The 19,080-nt window shown below is 33.9% G+C and overlaps 1 protein-coding gene across 2 annotated transcripts in view; it reads right to left on the minus strand.

The window, feature by feature from the left end:
- LOC149794715 (galactocerebrosidase-like) overlaps positions 1–19,080 on the minus strand; it is a 97,413-nt gene that overhangs the window by 68,635 nt on the left and 9,698 nt on the right. For both annotated transcript variants that reach the window (XM_089964335.1, XM_089964334.1), the window contains exons 3-6: positions 16,659–16,722; positions 16,093–16,181; positions 5,940–6,104; positions 1,346–1,384 (exon numbers count right to left, since the gene is read on the minus strand). In XM_089964335.1, the coding sequence (XP_089820461.1) occupies positions 1,346–1,384; positions 5,940–6,104; positions 16,093–16,181; positions 16,659–16,722 (357 nt within the window). The remainder of the gene's footprint in view (positions 1–1,345; positions 1,385–5,939; positions 6,105–16,092; positions 16,182–16,658; positions 16,723–19,080) is intronic.

The raw sequence follows: 19,080 nt of genomic DNA on the forward strand, positions 1-19,080 counted from the left end.
CAGTTGTCACATGCAGTTATTGCACTAAATTCATTGTACTAAAGTTAAAAGTCAGAAGAATCCAGCTTACAAATTTCTTCTTCATGGTGCTAAGGAATATTATTTTACAATATATACTTGCTTATAAGATGAGTTCAACTGCAAACCGCACAGACACAGAACTGCCACTGCATAAGTTCAAAAAATAAAATTGTGTGTTTCCTACTGTACTGGTTTTAAAAGTTTGGTAGGTAGGTAGTTTTTTTGTATGAACATTATAAGTATGATGAGGATTAGAATATCTAGTGTACCAAGCACTTCAAGTACTGGGCTAAACCAGATCAATTAGTCAATTAAACGCACAAATCATTTTCAGGAATTTTTTGGGAAATTTGTTTTACAAATGCTAGTAGAAAAATTGTAAGGGTTGGCAATTAAATCCAGGGAGAGTCTTCTGACCAGAAATACACATTTTTTTTGCCTAATATGTCAGTAGAACTGGGTGTGTGCAGTTTATTAGGAGTAATCAATAGACTAAAAAACATAGACTCTGATTGGCAGGAGCATTATGCTATGGCAGATCAGGAACTTTGTTGTTTGCAATTTGACTCAGCTTATGAGCAAGTATAGAAAAGTATACTGCTGCCAGAGTACAGGTAACTATACCTGCTTCATCAATCAAATTTATTGACTTTTCATATTTTGACAATTTTCTCCTTTTTTAATGTCAACTTTATACTAAATATTTCATGAATAAATCTTGAAAAATGTATAAGTCCTGACCATTTTAATATTTTAATTTGTATCTGAAAAGATTTCATTGCAATTACTTAATGCCTCCTACCTCTGAAAGCAATAATGCTGGCAGCCGATTCAAGTCAGCCAATGCTATAATTGGATTAATTAATCAGAACTAAGAAAGCACCAAATTTAAGAGAGAGAGATGCATTCAGGATTGAAAACCTTAGCTGTCTTCTACTTATGGTTACACTTGTAAAAACATCAAACCATATATGATCAGTCTGACTAATTCAAGGAAAAACAGTGATGGATGGATGGACACAGACATAAAAACCACACAACCACACAAGTCTGGATATAAAAGAATTGTAACTTCCTCTAAATTCTTTACTGAATTAAACAACAAAATCTCAACATATGCCAAAGTGATGGGATATGTCATCTATTGAGACCTTAGCTGTTACAGAGAAAAAAATGCACTCAGTAAGGCAATCTGCTAAGTAGACATTGTTGCAAACCATGGCATATTTAATTGACAAATGCATTGATTACAGAGGGGGTTTGATGAATGAATGAAATTCTCTTTGACTAGGATAATTTAATAGACAAGTGTTTGCATAAATACCTTGGTGTATTTAATGTCATAACTTCTTTCATTCCATATCTGTAAAACAAAAGGAAAGCTTTATATCATATATCTAACTTAATCCTATCACATGTACAGGAAAAATCTGTCATGCCTTGAAATGTTACAGATCCTATACTTAATCAAGCCACATGTACAGGTGAAATCTGTCATGCCTTGAAATGTTACAGATACTATACTTAATCAAGCCACATGTACAGGTGAAATCTGTCATGCCTTGAAATTTTGTAGATCCTGTACTTAATACTATCAAATGTACAGGTGAAATCTGTCATTCCTTGAAATTTTGTAGATCCTGTACTTAATCCTGCCACATATACAAGTGAAATCTGTCATGCCTTGAAATTTTACAGATACTATACTTAATTACTATCACATGTACAGGTGAAATCTGTCATGCCTTGAAATTTTACAGATCCTATACTTAATACTATCAAATGTACAGGTGAAATCTGTCATTCCTTGAAATTTTGTAGATCCTGTACTTAATCCTGCCACATATACAAGTGAAATCTGTCATGCCTTGAAATTTTACAGATCCTATAATTAATCCTGCCACATGTACAAGTGAAATTTGTCATGCTTTGAAATTTTACAGATACTATACTTAATTACTATCACATGTACAGGTGAAATCTGTCATGCCTTGAAATTTTACAGATCCTATAATTAATCCTGCCACATGTACAGGTGAAATCTGTCATGCTTTGAAATTTTACAGATACTATACTTAATTACTATCACATGTACAGGTGAAATCTGTCATGCCTTGAAATTTTACAGATCCTATACTTAATCCTGCCACATATACAAGTAAAATCTGTCATGCCTTGAAATTTTACAGATACTATACTTAATTACTATCACATGTACAGGTGAAATCTGTCATGCCTTGAAATTTTACAGATCCTATACTTAATCCTGCCACACGTACATGTGAAATCTGTCATGCCTTGAAATTTTGTAGATCCTGTACTTAATCCTGCCACATATACAAGTGAAATCTGTCATGCCTTAAAATTTTACAGATACTATACTTAATTACTATCACATGTACAGGTGAAATCTGTCATGCCTTGAAATTTTACAGATCCTATACTTAATCCTGCCACACATACATGTGAAATCTGTCATGCCTTGAAATTTTACAGATCCTATACTTAATCCTGCCACATGTAAATCTCTCATGCCTCCTACTATGCTAACAGTGAAGTAGATGCTCTGAATTGGCAGATAAGTGCCAGAGAAAATTAGAGAAACAATTTTTTTTTACTAGAAATAAGTGGTCCTTTACTAAGTATGACTTACAAAATGGTTGTGTACTGATATTAATTTTAAAAAGTACTCTTGGCCATTAGGGCCAGTAATAAAGATGGTGTATTTTAGCTTATCATATGACAAAGTCTACAGCCATGAAGCAAAATATTCATCTGCAATGATTATAGGGCTAGCAAAAAAATAGATGGAAAGGTGAAATGGCACAAAATCAAAGGTATCTTCAAGACCTCTTGTCACTTCCCTGCAATAAGAAAGCCCTGATAGTGAATAGGCAAATAACAGGAGGCATCTGCAATGTCTCGTATGATAGTATGTTAACCCTTTACTGCATGCAAGCACCTTTGGATGCCTCTACTCCATTCGCATGGAATCGTCTTTAGACGCCTCTACCAGATTCACATGGAAGAAGCATGTTTTGACGCCTCTACACCATTCTCATGGAAGCGCCTTTCGATGCCTGCTGTAAACATCAGCCATTTTGAGTGGGTTTTTGTAATGCCACCTTCAGGTAAACCCCCCCATTAGATACTACATTCATTGGTGTGAATGACCATTATGCCAGATCACATGGTTGCTGTTTAAGGTCTGGTCATAATCTGCTATTTAAAGTAACTGGATCATTTTCTCCACTCTCCAAAATGGAGGCTGCAGATTTCATTCAGTACTAACATGAGCTTCCATGATTAGAATCAGAACAATGAAAGCTTCAATAACTTAAGTAAAGGCTCTGATATTGATGTAAGCAACAATTAGTTATTATAAATTATCAAATTCAAATGATTTAGTGATGTAGACACAGACAAAGAACTTGTAAATTTAGAGTATAAAATATGGCCACTACGGTTGGTCATGCGGCTTCACTGGATTGATGGTGAACAAGTTCTCTCAAGATTTTAAACCACATAAAAAAATTCTTCCGTGAAAAATAATTATGCAGCTAAAATGATCCAATTCTGCTCTGAAACCCTTCTATACATAATATATGTGTACCAAAAATGTAAAATGGCTGAAATTGATATCAAACATAACATATACTACACTGCTGAACACATTAACCCCTAGTGACAAGTTAACGTGGCAGGAGGTAGTAGCCTACTGCCGAGCTCTGTAGCATCATGGTAATGCAAGATACAATAAAATGGGTGGTATTATAGAAAGATAGACAGATGTAGCTCTACAATGATACCAAATAATCTGGAATATCTAGTAGCACTACAAAATACAGATGGAAAAACCTCATTTTTTGGACCAGATTTTTTCTACCCAAAATTTGCCCGTGGTCGGAATCTGATTTTGTGTCCAGATTTTACACTTATTGGTCTCAGATCTAAGGCAGACTGGTATGAACTGCAAACAAACAGATGCACCTTTGCAAAAAGTAGGATAAGATGGGCATTTGGAATAAAGAGTGGTCTTGATTCCAGTACATTATGCAACAGTATATCTGGGTCTGTGCAGTTGGACTTATAAGATATCTTATAAGTGATTATATATGGCATGATGAAGAAGTCAATCTGTTGTTAGGAACATCAGCAACAGTGTACGTATGACACATCAACATAATTTTCAAGATTTTATGTCCAGACTCTTCCTATGAAATTTGGTCTTGTGGTTTTAAAGACAATGTTCACTGTGTCAAACACTTGTACTAGTGAAGGGTACTTTAGGTTACTTTACCTGTACAGCTTCATTTGGCTATTGTGTAATGGTCCAATGACAACAAATGATGCATAATGGATTTTGTGTGAATACATAAGCTATTGTGTAATGGTCCAATGACAACAAATGATGCATAATGGATTTTGTGTGAATACATAAGCTATTGTGTAATGCTCCAATGACAACAAATTATGCATAATGGATTTTGTGTGAATACATAAGCTATTGTGTAATGGTCCCTTGACAACAAATGATGCATAATGGATTTTGTGTGAATACATAATCTATTGTGTAATGGTCCAATGACAACAAAAAATGATGCATAATGGATTTTGTGTGAATACATAAGCTATTGTGTAATGGTCCCATGACAACAAATGATGCATAACGGATTTTGTGTGAATACATAAGCTATTGTGTAATGGTCCCATGACAACAAATGATGCATAATGGATTTTGTGTGAATACATAAACTACTGTGTAATGGTCCCATGACAACAAATGATGCATAATGGATTTTGTATGAATACATAAGCTATTGTGTAATGGTCCCATGACAACAAATGATGCATAATGGATTTTGTGTGAATACATAAGCTATTGTGTAATGGTCCAATGACAACAAATGATGCATAATGGATTTTGTGTGAATACATAAGCTACTGTGTAATGGTCCCATGACAACAAATGATGCATAATGGATTTTGTGTGAATACATAAGCTATTGTGTAATGGTCCCACGACAACAAATGATGCATAATGGATTTTGTGTGAATACATAAACTACTGTGTAATGGTCCCATGACAACAAATGATGCATAATGGATTTTGTGTGAATACATAAACTACTGTGTAATGGTCCAATGACAACAAATGATGCATAATGGATTTTGTGTGAATACGTAAGCTATCATGTAATGGTCCTATGACAACAAATGATGCATAATGGATTTTGTGTGAATACTTACTAAGAGACTGCAGTTAGTTTCCCTAAGTCAGATTTTAGTCATGAATATTAATTCCCACATAGCTCTCCAATACTTTATTTTCACTTGATGTACAATTCCAATACTTCTAACATAAGGTACAGTATGGTTTTCCAGGACAACTGACATTCTAGAAAAACTTTCAGAGCCTTTGACCATCAATTTCCTTTTCTAAGCATTCCCTTTCTATATATTTTTAATACCTCAGTTAATATCTCTAACATTTTGTCCCCTTTTTTCTACGTGGTTTGCCACTATAATGATGCTGTCTTTTTGGGCATGAAAAAGAATGAAAACCGATTAATTCCAACAACCTGCAGGCATGGACTGGTACTATAACATATTAAGATGACACATCCAGCTATTTACAGTTTACTGACTGTACTCTAGAGCCAACTACAGGTACTTGTACACATCAGTGTTTAAGGTCACCCTCCAGAGTGACATATATATATGTCACTGAAGGGGTGACCATAACATCTGAAATAATGCACTGTTTCTTGTCTTAATATTTATCCTAACATACTTATTGGTCAGAGTTTATGCATTTGCCATGGATCCATTGGGAATCATTTGCTGCCATGGCTCCTTTTGCAGATGCCAACATAAACTGTTTTCAGATTACAGCAATTCTTGGACACGATCCTTACCCCAACATAGTCAATTGTTAGATTGTAGTATTTTATTGCTCCTTGTATCCACTTGACAATATATGCAGCTGTCATCTCAGGGTTTGTGTATGGGCTTCGTGTTCCTGCTCCCACCCAGCCTGGAAATGCCCAGGGTAATCCATACAATTTGATACTAGGATTCCTCTGTAAATAGACAATCTATGTCAATAGCAACAATCAAGTCTGACAAAAAAGTCTTAACGTCATACAGAGAAAGAAGCTTTAAACAAAATTTTCGACATAAAATTTAATAATGATAATGTAATGAAGAAAACTGAATTTTCCTTTTCTAATTAATTTACAACTCAACATTAATTAATCAGTGTTCACCCTAGGGTCATTTACCTTTGCAGTCAAAATAAACTATCATTTCTGCCTGAATGCATTTGAATCCCACCAAATATTCTGTGTACATGTGTATGCAATTCAAATAACCCAGAATAATACCCATCTGCTTATCATTTATCTTTTGTATCTGACTTGATATGACTACCAGAAATAACATTGGAATCTGCTGAATTCCTGCCCAAATACATACCAACTGTCCAAAACAATTGAGAGAATTTTTTTATTTGTGAAGCCCAATCAGACACAAATTATAATTTCATGGATGTATCCAAGTCCAGTACTAATAAAATTAATCATTTTATGAAATATTTCATCCAATAAACATGAAAAAATGACTTGTATGGTGTATGGCCAATCTATGACTGTAACCTTGGACATGGTTGTCATTTTAGGTTATAAAACAGCTGTGGTGAGGCAGTAGCATGCAAGTTTTATTATTATGATAAAGTTTGAATATTATTAAAGTTTTAATATTATTTCATCAGTATTTTAAACATCTGAAATTCATGCCAAAATATGGAAGAGGTTAAAGTAAGATCTAGGGCAAAATGGATTGAAAATGGGGAAAGGATTTCAAAATAATTTTGTAATTTTGGAAAATAGAAACTATGCAAGTAAGATCATGCAAGATGGAAGATTTACACAAAATAAACTACAAATCTGAACAGAAACTAATTATACTCTGAAAATTTATATTCTTATCCCAATGTAGACACAGTTAATTTTGAAGCATTTTACAGACATCCCTAAACTGGACAATATACAAAGTAAATCAATGAATGAACCAATTACACCAACAGAAGCAACAGCAAGCCTTAAAAACATGCATAGTAATAAAACCATGCATAGTAATAAAAGTCCATAATCAGATGGATTTACAGTCAATCTCTTTCGGAGAGATATTGGTCAGAATTTTGTAAGAGCAATCAATTTTGCCTGTAATAATGGTGAGGTATCATCAACTAAGAAAGAAGGTATTATGTCTCCCTAAAGAGGATAGGCCAAAACAATTTTTAAGAAACCTGAGGCCCATTTCCTTTCTTAATGTATTAAACTCACATCACCATGCATTGCAAATAGACTTAAACCTATACTACCAATAATTATATGTGGTGTCAAGCAGGCTTTATTAAAGGCAGATGCACAGGAGAAAATATCCTTACTCCATATGACCATCATGTTTTAAATGAAAACATGCAAGCTACCTGGAATTCTTTTAATTGATTTTGAGAAAGCATTCGATTCTGTTACGTGGCCTTTTATTGATGAAGTTCTGAAATTTCCCAATTTTACCAATGATTTTCGAGGCTGGATTCATCAATTCTATAAACTTAAAATATAAAATCTTATGTCACTGTAAATGGACAATGCTCACCATGGTTTAAAATCAAGAGAGGATGTAAACAAGTTGAAGCCATATCTCCATATATTTTTCTATTATGTGTAGAGATATTAACCCAAGTGATTTGGACAAATCCAGATATGAAAGGAATTAAAATAAAAACCACAGAATATCTTGTTTCACAATAGGCAGATTATACCATTCTCACCCTGGATGGCTCAGAGAAGTTCCTTAAGTCAGCTCAGGATCTTATCTACCAGTATTCTAAATTTTCAGGGCTCAGTATAAATACTGAAAAACTAAATGTGAAGTAGAACTGGAAGTACTAAAAGGTACTGACGAGAACATCATTTAGATCGGAATATTTCATGTATCTATGTATTATATTCTCAACAGAGTTAGATGATATAGTCAGCCTCAATTACAAAAGCAAAATTTGAGAAGTTAAATCTTTACTTTTACAGTGGTCAGAAAGATAACTTACCCCACTTGGAAAATTGTAGTTGTAAGCAGCTTGGGCCTATCCAAGATTACTCAGTCATTTCTAAGGTTACCAAACCCACCTAAAGCCAACCTATCCAAGATTACTCAGTCATTTCTAAGGTTACCAAACCCACCTAAAGCCAACCTATCCAAGATTACACAGTCATTTCTAAGGTTACCAAACCCACCTAAACCCATCCTATCCAAGATTACTCAGCTTTTTCTAAGGGTACCAAACCCACCTAAAGCCATCCTATCCAAGATTACTCAGCCATTTCTAAGTTTACCAAACCCACCTAAACCCAACCTATCCAAGATTACTCAGCTTTTTCTAAGGGTACCAAACCCACCTAAAGCCAACCTATCCATGATTACCAGTACTCAGCCATTTCTAATGTTACCAAACCCACCTAAAGTCAACCTATCCAAGATTACTCGGCCATTTCTAAGGTTACCAAACCCACCTAGCCAAACTTGAAGAGTCAGATCTACTTTTCCATAAGTTTGTATGGTGTGGTGGAAAAGATCAAGTAAAAAGGAAAGTTGTATGTAAGGAGTACTTTGTTGTTGTTGTTGCGGGGTTTAATGCCATTTTCAACACACGATAGGCTATACATCGTAGCCAGTATTAATGGTGGAGGAAGAACCCGGGAAAACCCTGGAAAGAACCACAGACCCACGAGAAGCTACTGGCAAGCTTTCTCACATACCCACGTTGGCTGAATTCGATACTCAAACCGATGCAGATAGAGGTGAGATGGCAGTGATCCCTAACAGAGAGCGCTTTAGACCACTTGGCCACTCAGGGCCCCAAGGAGTACTTTGAAGGAGGCTTGAAAATGATAGATATATACATGTAAACATGTTTGTATAGCAATTGAAATTCACTTGAGGGAGAAGACTTGTCACCTCTAAACCAAAACAGAAAGAGATTTTAACAACTTCAGTGCCATTTTTCACTTTTGGCAAAGATTTTGTGACAAAGTTGAGAAAAACTTTGAAAACGTTCTGGACTGATGCATTTGCAGCATATATTGAACTACATAAAAAAATTTACTGTAGAGAACTTAGATGATTTTCAAAAAATTCCAATATGGATGAATCCTAATATTAAAGTTGGAAATTACAGTTATGTACATGCACTGGAAAAGAGAATTGTATACATAAATCATGTAGTTCATGGATTAATATAGATGATTTTTTGCAGTAAGTTTGATGGTCCATTACTGCAGCCTTACCAACCAGAAGAGTGAGAGAGAAAGGCTGGAGGGGGGTAGGGGTACAGCAGCATTCAAATATTTTAATATTAAATAATCTGTTAGACCCTTATTAATAGGTTTTATAAATAGGAAGAAAGAGAAGTTATATGACAAACACATGCACGGATACATACATACACAATCCATATATATATATATATATATATATATGATGTACGCTGTAACAATTACATGGCATGAGATGTATACATTTTTCATTACCGGTAAAAAGAAATTTAATGAAACATTTATACGAGTGGTATATCATTGATACAGCATACATACTATACAATATATTTTATTTATACCACATACAAATATATATATTTGCCATTTGAACAGAGTTAAGATTTACTACAAGCAGCTGTGTATTGATTGAGTGAATGAACTCCTCACATCCCCAAGTGTGTCCGCTACAAAATGTAGTTTTATGTCTTTTGTGGTTATTCACAATCACCACTGCATATTAATAAGTTGATTGTTTTCTGTTTTTTGGTTTCTATTTGTCTTCACATTATTGAATCAATATAATACACACTTATGATTAAATATGAAAGATGGTTTTAATGAAGAAAGTAGAGTGCTACAAACACTTAGTTAGCTATGCCATTCACATGAACACTAAGCCATTCATGTACCTGGGCATGGAAATTAATGTGGACTAGAAACTAAGCCAAATGACAAACCAACAAAAGGTAATTAAAATATTTTAATATATTTACGGTTCATCTAAGTCATTATTCTGCTTTAATAACAGTACTACTGATCATAAAACTCACTCTCTTGCTCTCTCTCTCTTTCGTCGGTTTGACTTTAAAACTTTCTCCCTTTCATCTTCTTGTCGGTTTGACTTAACTTTTGCCATCATTCATATGTCCAGGGACATCATGGGATGACAGAAGCAAAAATCATCTGCACTCTTCTTTTCATAGATTTTCACCCGTATCTTGCTACAATGATCCAGAGAGAGAAAGAGAGAGAAAGAGGGGGTTGTTGTTGTTGTTGTTCTAGGGTTTAACACCATTTTTCAGCACAAGAAAAGCTATACATGATGGCCAGTATAACTGATGGAGGAAGAACCCTGTAAAACCCAGGGAAGAACCACCAACCCACAAGAAGCTACTGGCAGGCTTTCCCACGTACCCACGCTAGCTGAGCCTTGGACTCAAACCCACGCAGACAGAGGTGAGATGGCAGTGATCTGGAACAGTAAGCGCTTTAGATCATTTGGGGGGGGAGGGGGGAACAACAACAAAAACCCAACAAAACATTAAATACATCACAGTATGTGCATCAGGTAACCAAGAAATCTGCTATATAATGTTGGCAGGGCTTGCAACTTTGTATCATTGCAAATATACCATTATGACGAACCATATTGTTGTAGGTTACTTGGTGTAAGTTCAATTTCAATGTTTTCATCCAACTGAAATTCTTTTCTTCTCTCACTCCAGATTTCAGTGTTGTTTTTTTCCCCTCCATTATGCATGAGAGGGGAAGGGGTACAGAAAACAGAAAGGATTGCAATGATATTGTGTACCATATTAAACTTTTTCTCATAGATCAAAAATGATTAATGTGTGGAAATTCATCATGGATCTAGAATCAATAGCACATGGTTGCAAAAATGTTTATAAATGCATATTATTGCGCCATGGGCAGATCACAATTTGATACACCAATACCGCTTATGTGGGGTCAGTCTAGGATCCCATTTTAAAAACTAAAAATAACCCCATTTGTTGAAGAAAATTGTGATCACAATTTGTAACTGAAACTTTGATGTATCACATGTCTTGTCATCAAAAATGGTAAATAGGACATGCAAATTTGAGTCAACATTACGAGACTGTCAATTTTTAATTATATGTCACACTTTTTTAAAAATATTTTCTTTCAAAATAACATTCTTATTATATCATAAGCAACAAAATGAAATTACGCTTACTGGAGGCAGTACTTTAATAAATAAAAACCAATTAAATACCTTTTTTTATTAAGTGAAATTTGTATTTGTAGGTTTAAGTGTATTGACCATAAATGCAATGTACCCTCTTGTATTCAAATGTCAACTTTATCAATCTATCTGAACAGCTTTGTTCACAAGAGTTTCTGTGAGAATTTAATTAAGTGCCAAAAATGTTTTAATATAAGACTTGCAGAGGTATTTGTTGTATTGCTGCGTTGAATTAAAAACGGATCTCCTTTGGAGTATCACATTAATTGCATCTTTTGTATCAAATAAAGGATGTGGTATTAAAGAAAAGTTAAAAGGCATGCAAATCCTACATGTGTAAGATCTAGCGGCCCCAGTTGTATGTCATGTGAACTCACTTCAATTGATCAATCAAATGCTGTTATAAATATTATTGTATTCTTAATATAATTAGACTACCTTAAAATAACCTACTCAATCATAAATGTGGCACGGCAACCAAGCAAAATGAATACTTTGTCAAATAAAGACAGATAAGAATCATTGCTGATCAAGCAAGCTTCAGCAAAATCCTGAATTAGCACTTAGAGATGAGAAGACATTTCACTAACATTGCAATAAAATCGTGGCATCAATATTTTATTGAGAAGTACAAAAATTGAGTTTCGATGCTGACCATTCTTAAACGAAATAAATGTCGCTAAGTTTTTTTAAAAGAACGATCTTGTTTTGTCGTGTATCTTCATTACGTCTGCTACCCTGCTTTATAGATCCATACTTTGAACTTTGCTGTATTATAATGAGCAGGGAACCAGACTAATCAACAACAAAATTCAGTGACATAATGTACAAATGCTTTGCATACACGCGAAGGTTGTTAAAACCAGTTGAAAAAAATGTTAACAATCTTTCAGATGTTGGGCATCTTGAAAATAAATGTAATTTATACAGAACATACAACTTCCTTAGAAAAAGTGCTTTATTGACAAATATTCTCAAAGCGTTTATAAATAGAGTATTAAGTCATTAAACAGACCAGTTTCTTGTCCCACCCCCACACCCGTTTGCGGTTTTGTCCAGTGGGGATGGCATAACTCATATTTTTCAGAGGTCCCTCGGTAACTCGCACCCTCGCTTATAGTGTGATCTATAATTTTGGACCCCACTGTGCACAAGTTATTGAGGGAGAGGAGTATAATGTCATCTTCAACTGAAATATCAACACCATGAAGTAAAGAATTTAATTATCGATACTAAAAAAATAGAAGAATTAAAACTTTTGAACAAGTTGTTTAAACAGTGGAAACATTAAAATGTAAAACTAATATCAAATATTTTCCATGATTATGTCATCCTTCCTATTAGATATTAAAATTACATTAAGTGTTGTGATTTCTTGAAAGAAGCTAATCTAAGTGCATTCTTAATGTTGCTTTTGTTCTGAATTCTGTAAATTCTTAGAATATGCAGTCAAATATAAGAAATGTCATTTAATGACATGTTGTTAAGTATCTGAGTAAACAGCAGAATTTGCTTAGAATGAAACCTTGGAAGAACAAATACAATTTGTTTCAAGACTGATTCCATTAAAATCATGATGAAGTATGCTAATTATACAACTACAGTGTGCCCCGCTATAGCACTCTCTGTTATAACATGAATTCAGATATAACACGGTTGTGGTGTGGCACCCGAAATTTCATATACATGTAATTTTCTCGTACGTTAAAAAAATCTTTCTTAAAAGTAAAAACAAAAAAAAAAAAGGTTTATTATCATTTTAGGGAAGAGATCACATATGAATAATACAAGTTGATCGTGGCGATGTTTCTGAAATTTTATATATATTTTTCTTGCACACAAAAATGTAGTGTTTTCTTCTTAAAAGTATGAAAAATAACGTATAAGAAGTGTATTCTGGGATCATGTAGGGCTTCACCAATGTCGCAAAGTTGTTTTTTTTTCCTTCTTACTGGTGGCAAAATATACCATCTGGTGATTTTTATTGGCAATATTCTTTACTGTTTAAACTTGTATACACATTCTCTGTCCATACTGACAAACCATCTAAACAGTGCATTGTTATATCATAATCCGTTTATCTTGACATCTAGCATGATTACTGTATGTTGTAAGATATCCGCTTTTCTGTTGTTGACATTTCTAATAACAGAGATCAACTGGACGAGGCATTATCTCGTAATCTATCTTTCGTTGGATTTTTGGCCGCTTGCTAGTAATTCATATATTTACAAAGACTGACATTTGTATGTGGATGTTAAGTAAAATTCCTTTTTTTTCACTCAGAATTAAATCCTTCAGAACACTTGCATTTTCTGTAATAATCCCTTTCATCAGACCAGAACACCTGTGTCTCTATCGTCTGTTGACCCTTTCGTAAGTTTCTGACGCATGCGTGGAGGGCAGCATCATGCTGCTACCACAAATGTAAACAAAAACAAACACACACACATCTTACTTATTGGCTTATTCAATAGGCAGAGAGGAACAGTAACTAGAATAGTCCTTTTTAAAAATGTACCCAGATAAAATAGTTTGCTGAAATTTCAAAGAAAACAGATTACCTTTAAAGCACCGAATGTTACGAAAAAGTACTCAGCAAATGGAAAAAATACCAGTCTCAATCATGCAATACAATTATTTGATGTTCCCGCCACAATAAGATATGGACATTGTCTGGCCCTCCAAAGCTGTCCTTTAGCAGTGACTTCAATAATGTATGCACCTTTCATCAAAGAAAGCTGACTACAATCTTCAATAAAAGCAAACTTTTCTTCAAAGGAAGTCAGTACCAAACTTAAATAAAAGTAATGAAATCTTATGGATTTTTGCATTTTCCAGCGTGACTGGAACACATTAACTGTGTTGTGAAATATTCCTTTTTGCAGGGAAAAAGTTTATGCATATGAACAGTACCAATGGTGGCTTAACACGCAAACTAACTTTTACTGACTTGGGACGTACTTAAAAGTAAATGTGCTTCGTCATTCGTTACGTGATTGTGCTGTTTTTCACTGAATTCAGACCAATATAACCTCGGACAAAATTACTGAATATTTTAAATCTGTGTGTGTGCATATTTTCGATGGAATCACTTGTATTGTGGATTCAATGTACATGATGAGATTAGCGGGTGAGTACACGCTGTTGATACTCTATTCATGCTATACATTAGACATGTATATCTGAACAGTATTCACATATATGTACCAATTCGTGGTTCTCTAAATATAGTAAACTATTATGTATGCCTTCTCTGTTTTCACTACAGGTGTATTTCTCATTTAATATGCATCGATTTAAGATGGTAACTGTGCTGATGAAGCACATATTTTACCGCCTGCATTTATTACCAACCCCTGCAATTTTTTTGTGGGTATATGCATCACTTTCTTCAGCTAACTTACCTGGTTGCTTATAACACGGTTCAGTCTATAACATGGTCAGGTTCTATGGCTCCCAACCACCATGTTATAGTAGGGTCACGGTGTATTTTGACATTGTTAATTTCACTTGATCCTACCAAGTTTTGAACAGGTTCCATCCATAGCTGCCAACCCTCCAGGCTCGCAATTAGTGAAAATAGGGATAAAAATTAGTGAATTTTGACATGAATTTGTCATGCGATTTTCGAGTCCAGGAATATTTGTCAGAACAAATGTTTAGCATGGTCTCCAGCTGATACAGGTAGACTGTGTTCAACAAGAAAATTCACAAACAATGCTTCAGCAAGGGTAGCTTGCAGGTCTTCCATCGAGAGCTGAAATCTGCTGCGAGTTCTTAATTTTCCCAAGTGCTATGTGCTTTTTGCAATGTGCTTCCTCACATCGTCTCTGCCACCATGCCCAATGCTAAAATTTGTAGCACACTGCGTGCAAAAAGCATGATGTATATCGGTGTTTGATGGCTGAATGCACAGCCAATTTTTGGTATATTCCAAACTAAACTTAAATTTCTGTGCAATACATTTCTTTCTCCTTGTTGGTGAAGACAATTTCAAGATGTATGTTAATTGGTGAGTGTACACATTACTTTACCCTGAAATCAAGTGCCTTTGGATGCAGTACCAAATGGTAATTCAAATCAGTGTTTGCGGTGCATGCGCTGAGCAAAATTCTGGTTAGGCCCCAGTTTCTCTCAAAAACATTTGTAAAACTACTCTTATACATATAGATTAAAATACACTAAAATGCTTTCTACCAGGCCAACTGTATCAGTCAGCTATAGTTCCACAAATATCGCAACCAGCAGTACCAGACCGTTTCAGCAACTGCCAAAATCACAACTAGCACTTAACGGGAAATTGGTTATTTTATTAAGGATTTAAAATAAGTGAGAATTGGAGAATTTGTAATTTTTTGCATGTGGCGTGAATCCGTGAATCACTGAAAAGTCGTGAAATTCAAGCCAAAATCATGAGGGTTGCCAGCCATGCACATCTGACATTACACAAGCTGAAGAAATTTACATATTAGTCCAATCTTTAAACTTCAATCAAAAGCTTTAAAAATTGACTAATTTTTAACAAGATAATTTATTTATGAAACTAGAACATGAGACCTGGTTCCTGTGGTGTTTTAAAGAATATATGCCAATATTTTAGATGAGAATTTGTGTTCATTTTTCCTTTCTGTGGATTCATGCATATATATCATTCTCAGGCACACCCAACTTTTGGCTTCTACCATTATTCTTAGACACACCCACCTTCTTTGCTTCTACCATTATTCTTAGATCACCCACCTTCTTGGCTTCTACCATTAACCACCATTCATATCCTCTCTCATAGTTTTCCTCCCAGATGTTGTGCATGTGAGAAGCCTCTGTACCATCTGCAAAGAAAACAAACTAAAGTTGAAACAGAAACCAAAACTGAAATTAAATTAGGGTGCTGAATCAATCCAAATTACAACCATACTAGTATATATATCTTGTACACATAAAACATCCACTTCTAAAATTTCTATAGAAATCTCTAATATCATCAAAGTATGTTCAATTCACAAAAGTGGTGAAAAGCGATGCTTTGTTTTATTTACACTAGTAGCTGAAAAACAAATCCCAGGAAAAATAAAGATGCTTACAGAAAGTACTGGATCAATCTGAGAAGTGTTGAGAAAATTTGTATGCAGTTTCCAACTGCTAAGTAAGTTACTGGTCAATCTGTTATCTCTGAAGTATTGAGAAAGTTCTCAGCAGCAAAAAGTTCATAATGTTTAAATGCAGGAACATTTTTCCAAGCTAAACAATCTTCAAAATTGTAACATAAAAAGAAATAGCACAAAATAAGTAAAATATATTATTTTTACCTGTGCTTTGTGCATCTCCCCCGATCTCAACTTTCAGTATGTGAAGAGAGGCTCCAAAATTAGGCTTTCATGAAATGCAAAGAAACCAGAAAGATATAACTTGCATTTAGGATTTTCTAGTTTATTTATGTCATAAATAATTTAACCTGATCTAAAATATGGTCAAACCTGTCAACAAATGTCATCCATGGGAAAAGGCTAAACTGACCACTGTACATGTACATGGGTGTCCATTTAAATGAAATTACTGCATCCAGTCTGATTTATCCACTCAACTTTAATTACAACTATTATTTAGTATCACTCTTGGGAAATAAACCTACTATTCCTGATTGAAATTCATTCTTGAAGAATGTAGACTTGGAGTCACAAACTGTTTACGTTTATTATTTCCCTTTGTTTCACTTGTGCAAGTTGCATTAATAAAGTTAAAGTTATTTAAAAAGTTAATAAAATTATTTTAATACATGTACAATATTTTCTTTGTGTCACACTTATAGAAGTGTCTATTTTATACAAAGTGTACTGAAAAAGTTTAAAAGTTATCAGCAATAATAAGTACTGTAAGATCAAATGAAACCAACAGTTACAGGGGATTCAATATATATTGCATACATCAAATGAAACCAACAGTTACAGGAGATTCAATATGTATTACATACATCAAATGAAACCAACAGTTACAGGGGATTCAATATGTATTACATACATCAAATGAAACCAACAGTTACAGGGGATTCAATATATATTGCATACATCAAATGAAACCAACAGTTACAGGGGATTCAATATATATTACATACATCAAATGAAACCAACAGTTACAGGGGATTCAATATATATTACATACATCAAATGAAACCAACAGTTACAGGGGATTCAATATATATTGCATACATCAAATGAAACCAACAGTTACAGGGGATTCAATATATATTGCATACATCAAATGAAACCAACAGTTACAGGGGATTCAATATATATTACATACATCAAATGAAACCAACAGTTACAGGGGATTCAATATGTATTACATACATCAAATGAAACCAACAGTTACAGGGGATTCAATATATATTGCATACATCAAATGAAACCAACAGTTACAGGGGATTCAATATATACTGCATACATCAAATGAAACCAACAGTTACAGGGGATTCAATATATATTACATACATCAAATGAAACCAACAGTTACAGGGGATTCAATATGTATTACATACATCAAATGAAACCAACAGTTACAGGGGATTCAATATATATTGCATACATCAAATGAAACCAACAGTTACAGGAGATTCAATATGTATTACATACATCAAATGAAACCAACAGTTACAGGGGATTCAATATATATTACATACATCAAATGAAACCAACAGTTACAGGGGATTCAATATATATTGCATACATCAAATGAAACCAACAGTTACAGGAGATTCAATATGTATTACATACATCAAATGAAACCAACAGTTACAGGGGATTCAATATATATTGCACACATCAAATGAAACCAACAGTTACAGGAGATTCAATATGTATTGCATACATCAAATGAAACCAACAGTTACAGGAGATTCAATATGTATTACATACATCAAATGAAACCAACAGTTACAGGGGATTCAATATATATTGCATACATCAATTGAAACCAACAGTTACAGGAGATTCAATATGTATTGCATACATAAAATGAAACCAACTGTTACAGGAGATTCAATATATATTGCATACATAAAATGAAACCAACAGTTACAGGAGATTCAATATATATTGCATACATCAAATGAAACCAACAGTTACAGGGGATTCAATATGTATTGCATACATCAAAATGAAACAAATCATGAAAATATCTATAATAATCGACCATCAAAACTTGAGAACAGAAATCATCAGTCAATCTTAATTGTTCCAATGTCCTTTTGTAAAGGCTTTCTGACAGTTTCAAAATCATCTCTTACAAGATCATGGAAAGTCCTTGTTTGACAAGCTGACAAAGTTTGCTAGGCAAGTAAAATTCAATGAATACAGTATATAAAAATAAAAATAAAATTCAATGAATACAGCATCGAACAAATACTGTATTTATGCAATGTCATAAGAATCTCTACTCTGAGCCAGTTGGAATATTTTTCTTTTTCTTTTTCTACTTGCCCAGTGTTCCTGTATAGTTGTTATTGTGTAATGGTACCAAAGACAAACCATTTTCACTAATCTTTAATTCTCCATGTCCACATTTATATTTCTGAAGTAAAACTAGTACCAAAATGCTGTTTAAGAACAGCTCGTGCAAATATAAAATTAAAATATTTTATTTATTATAGCTTATTTCAACATTAATTCAATATTATTTTACTGCATTTTCCATGAATAAAATGTGCAAACTTAAACAGAAAGTTTGTCATTATGG

This window comes from Sinohyriopsis cumingii, chromosome 7 (assembly GCF_028554795.1).
Source record: "Sinohyriopsis cumingii isolate HCF-2022 chromosome 7, ASM2855479v2, whole genome shotgun sequence".
Lineage (NCBI taxonomy): Eukaryota > Metazoa > Mollusca > Bivalvia > Unionida > Unionidae > Sinohyriopsis > Sinohyriopsis cumingii.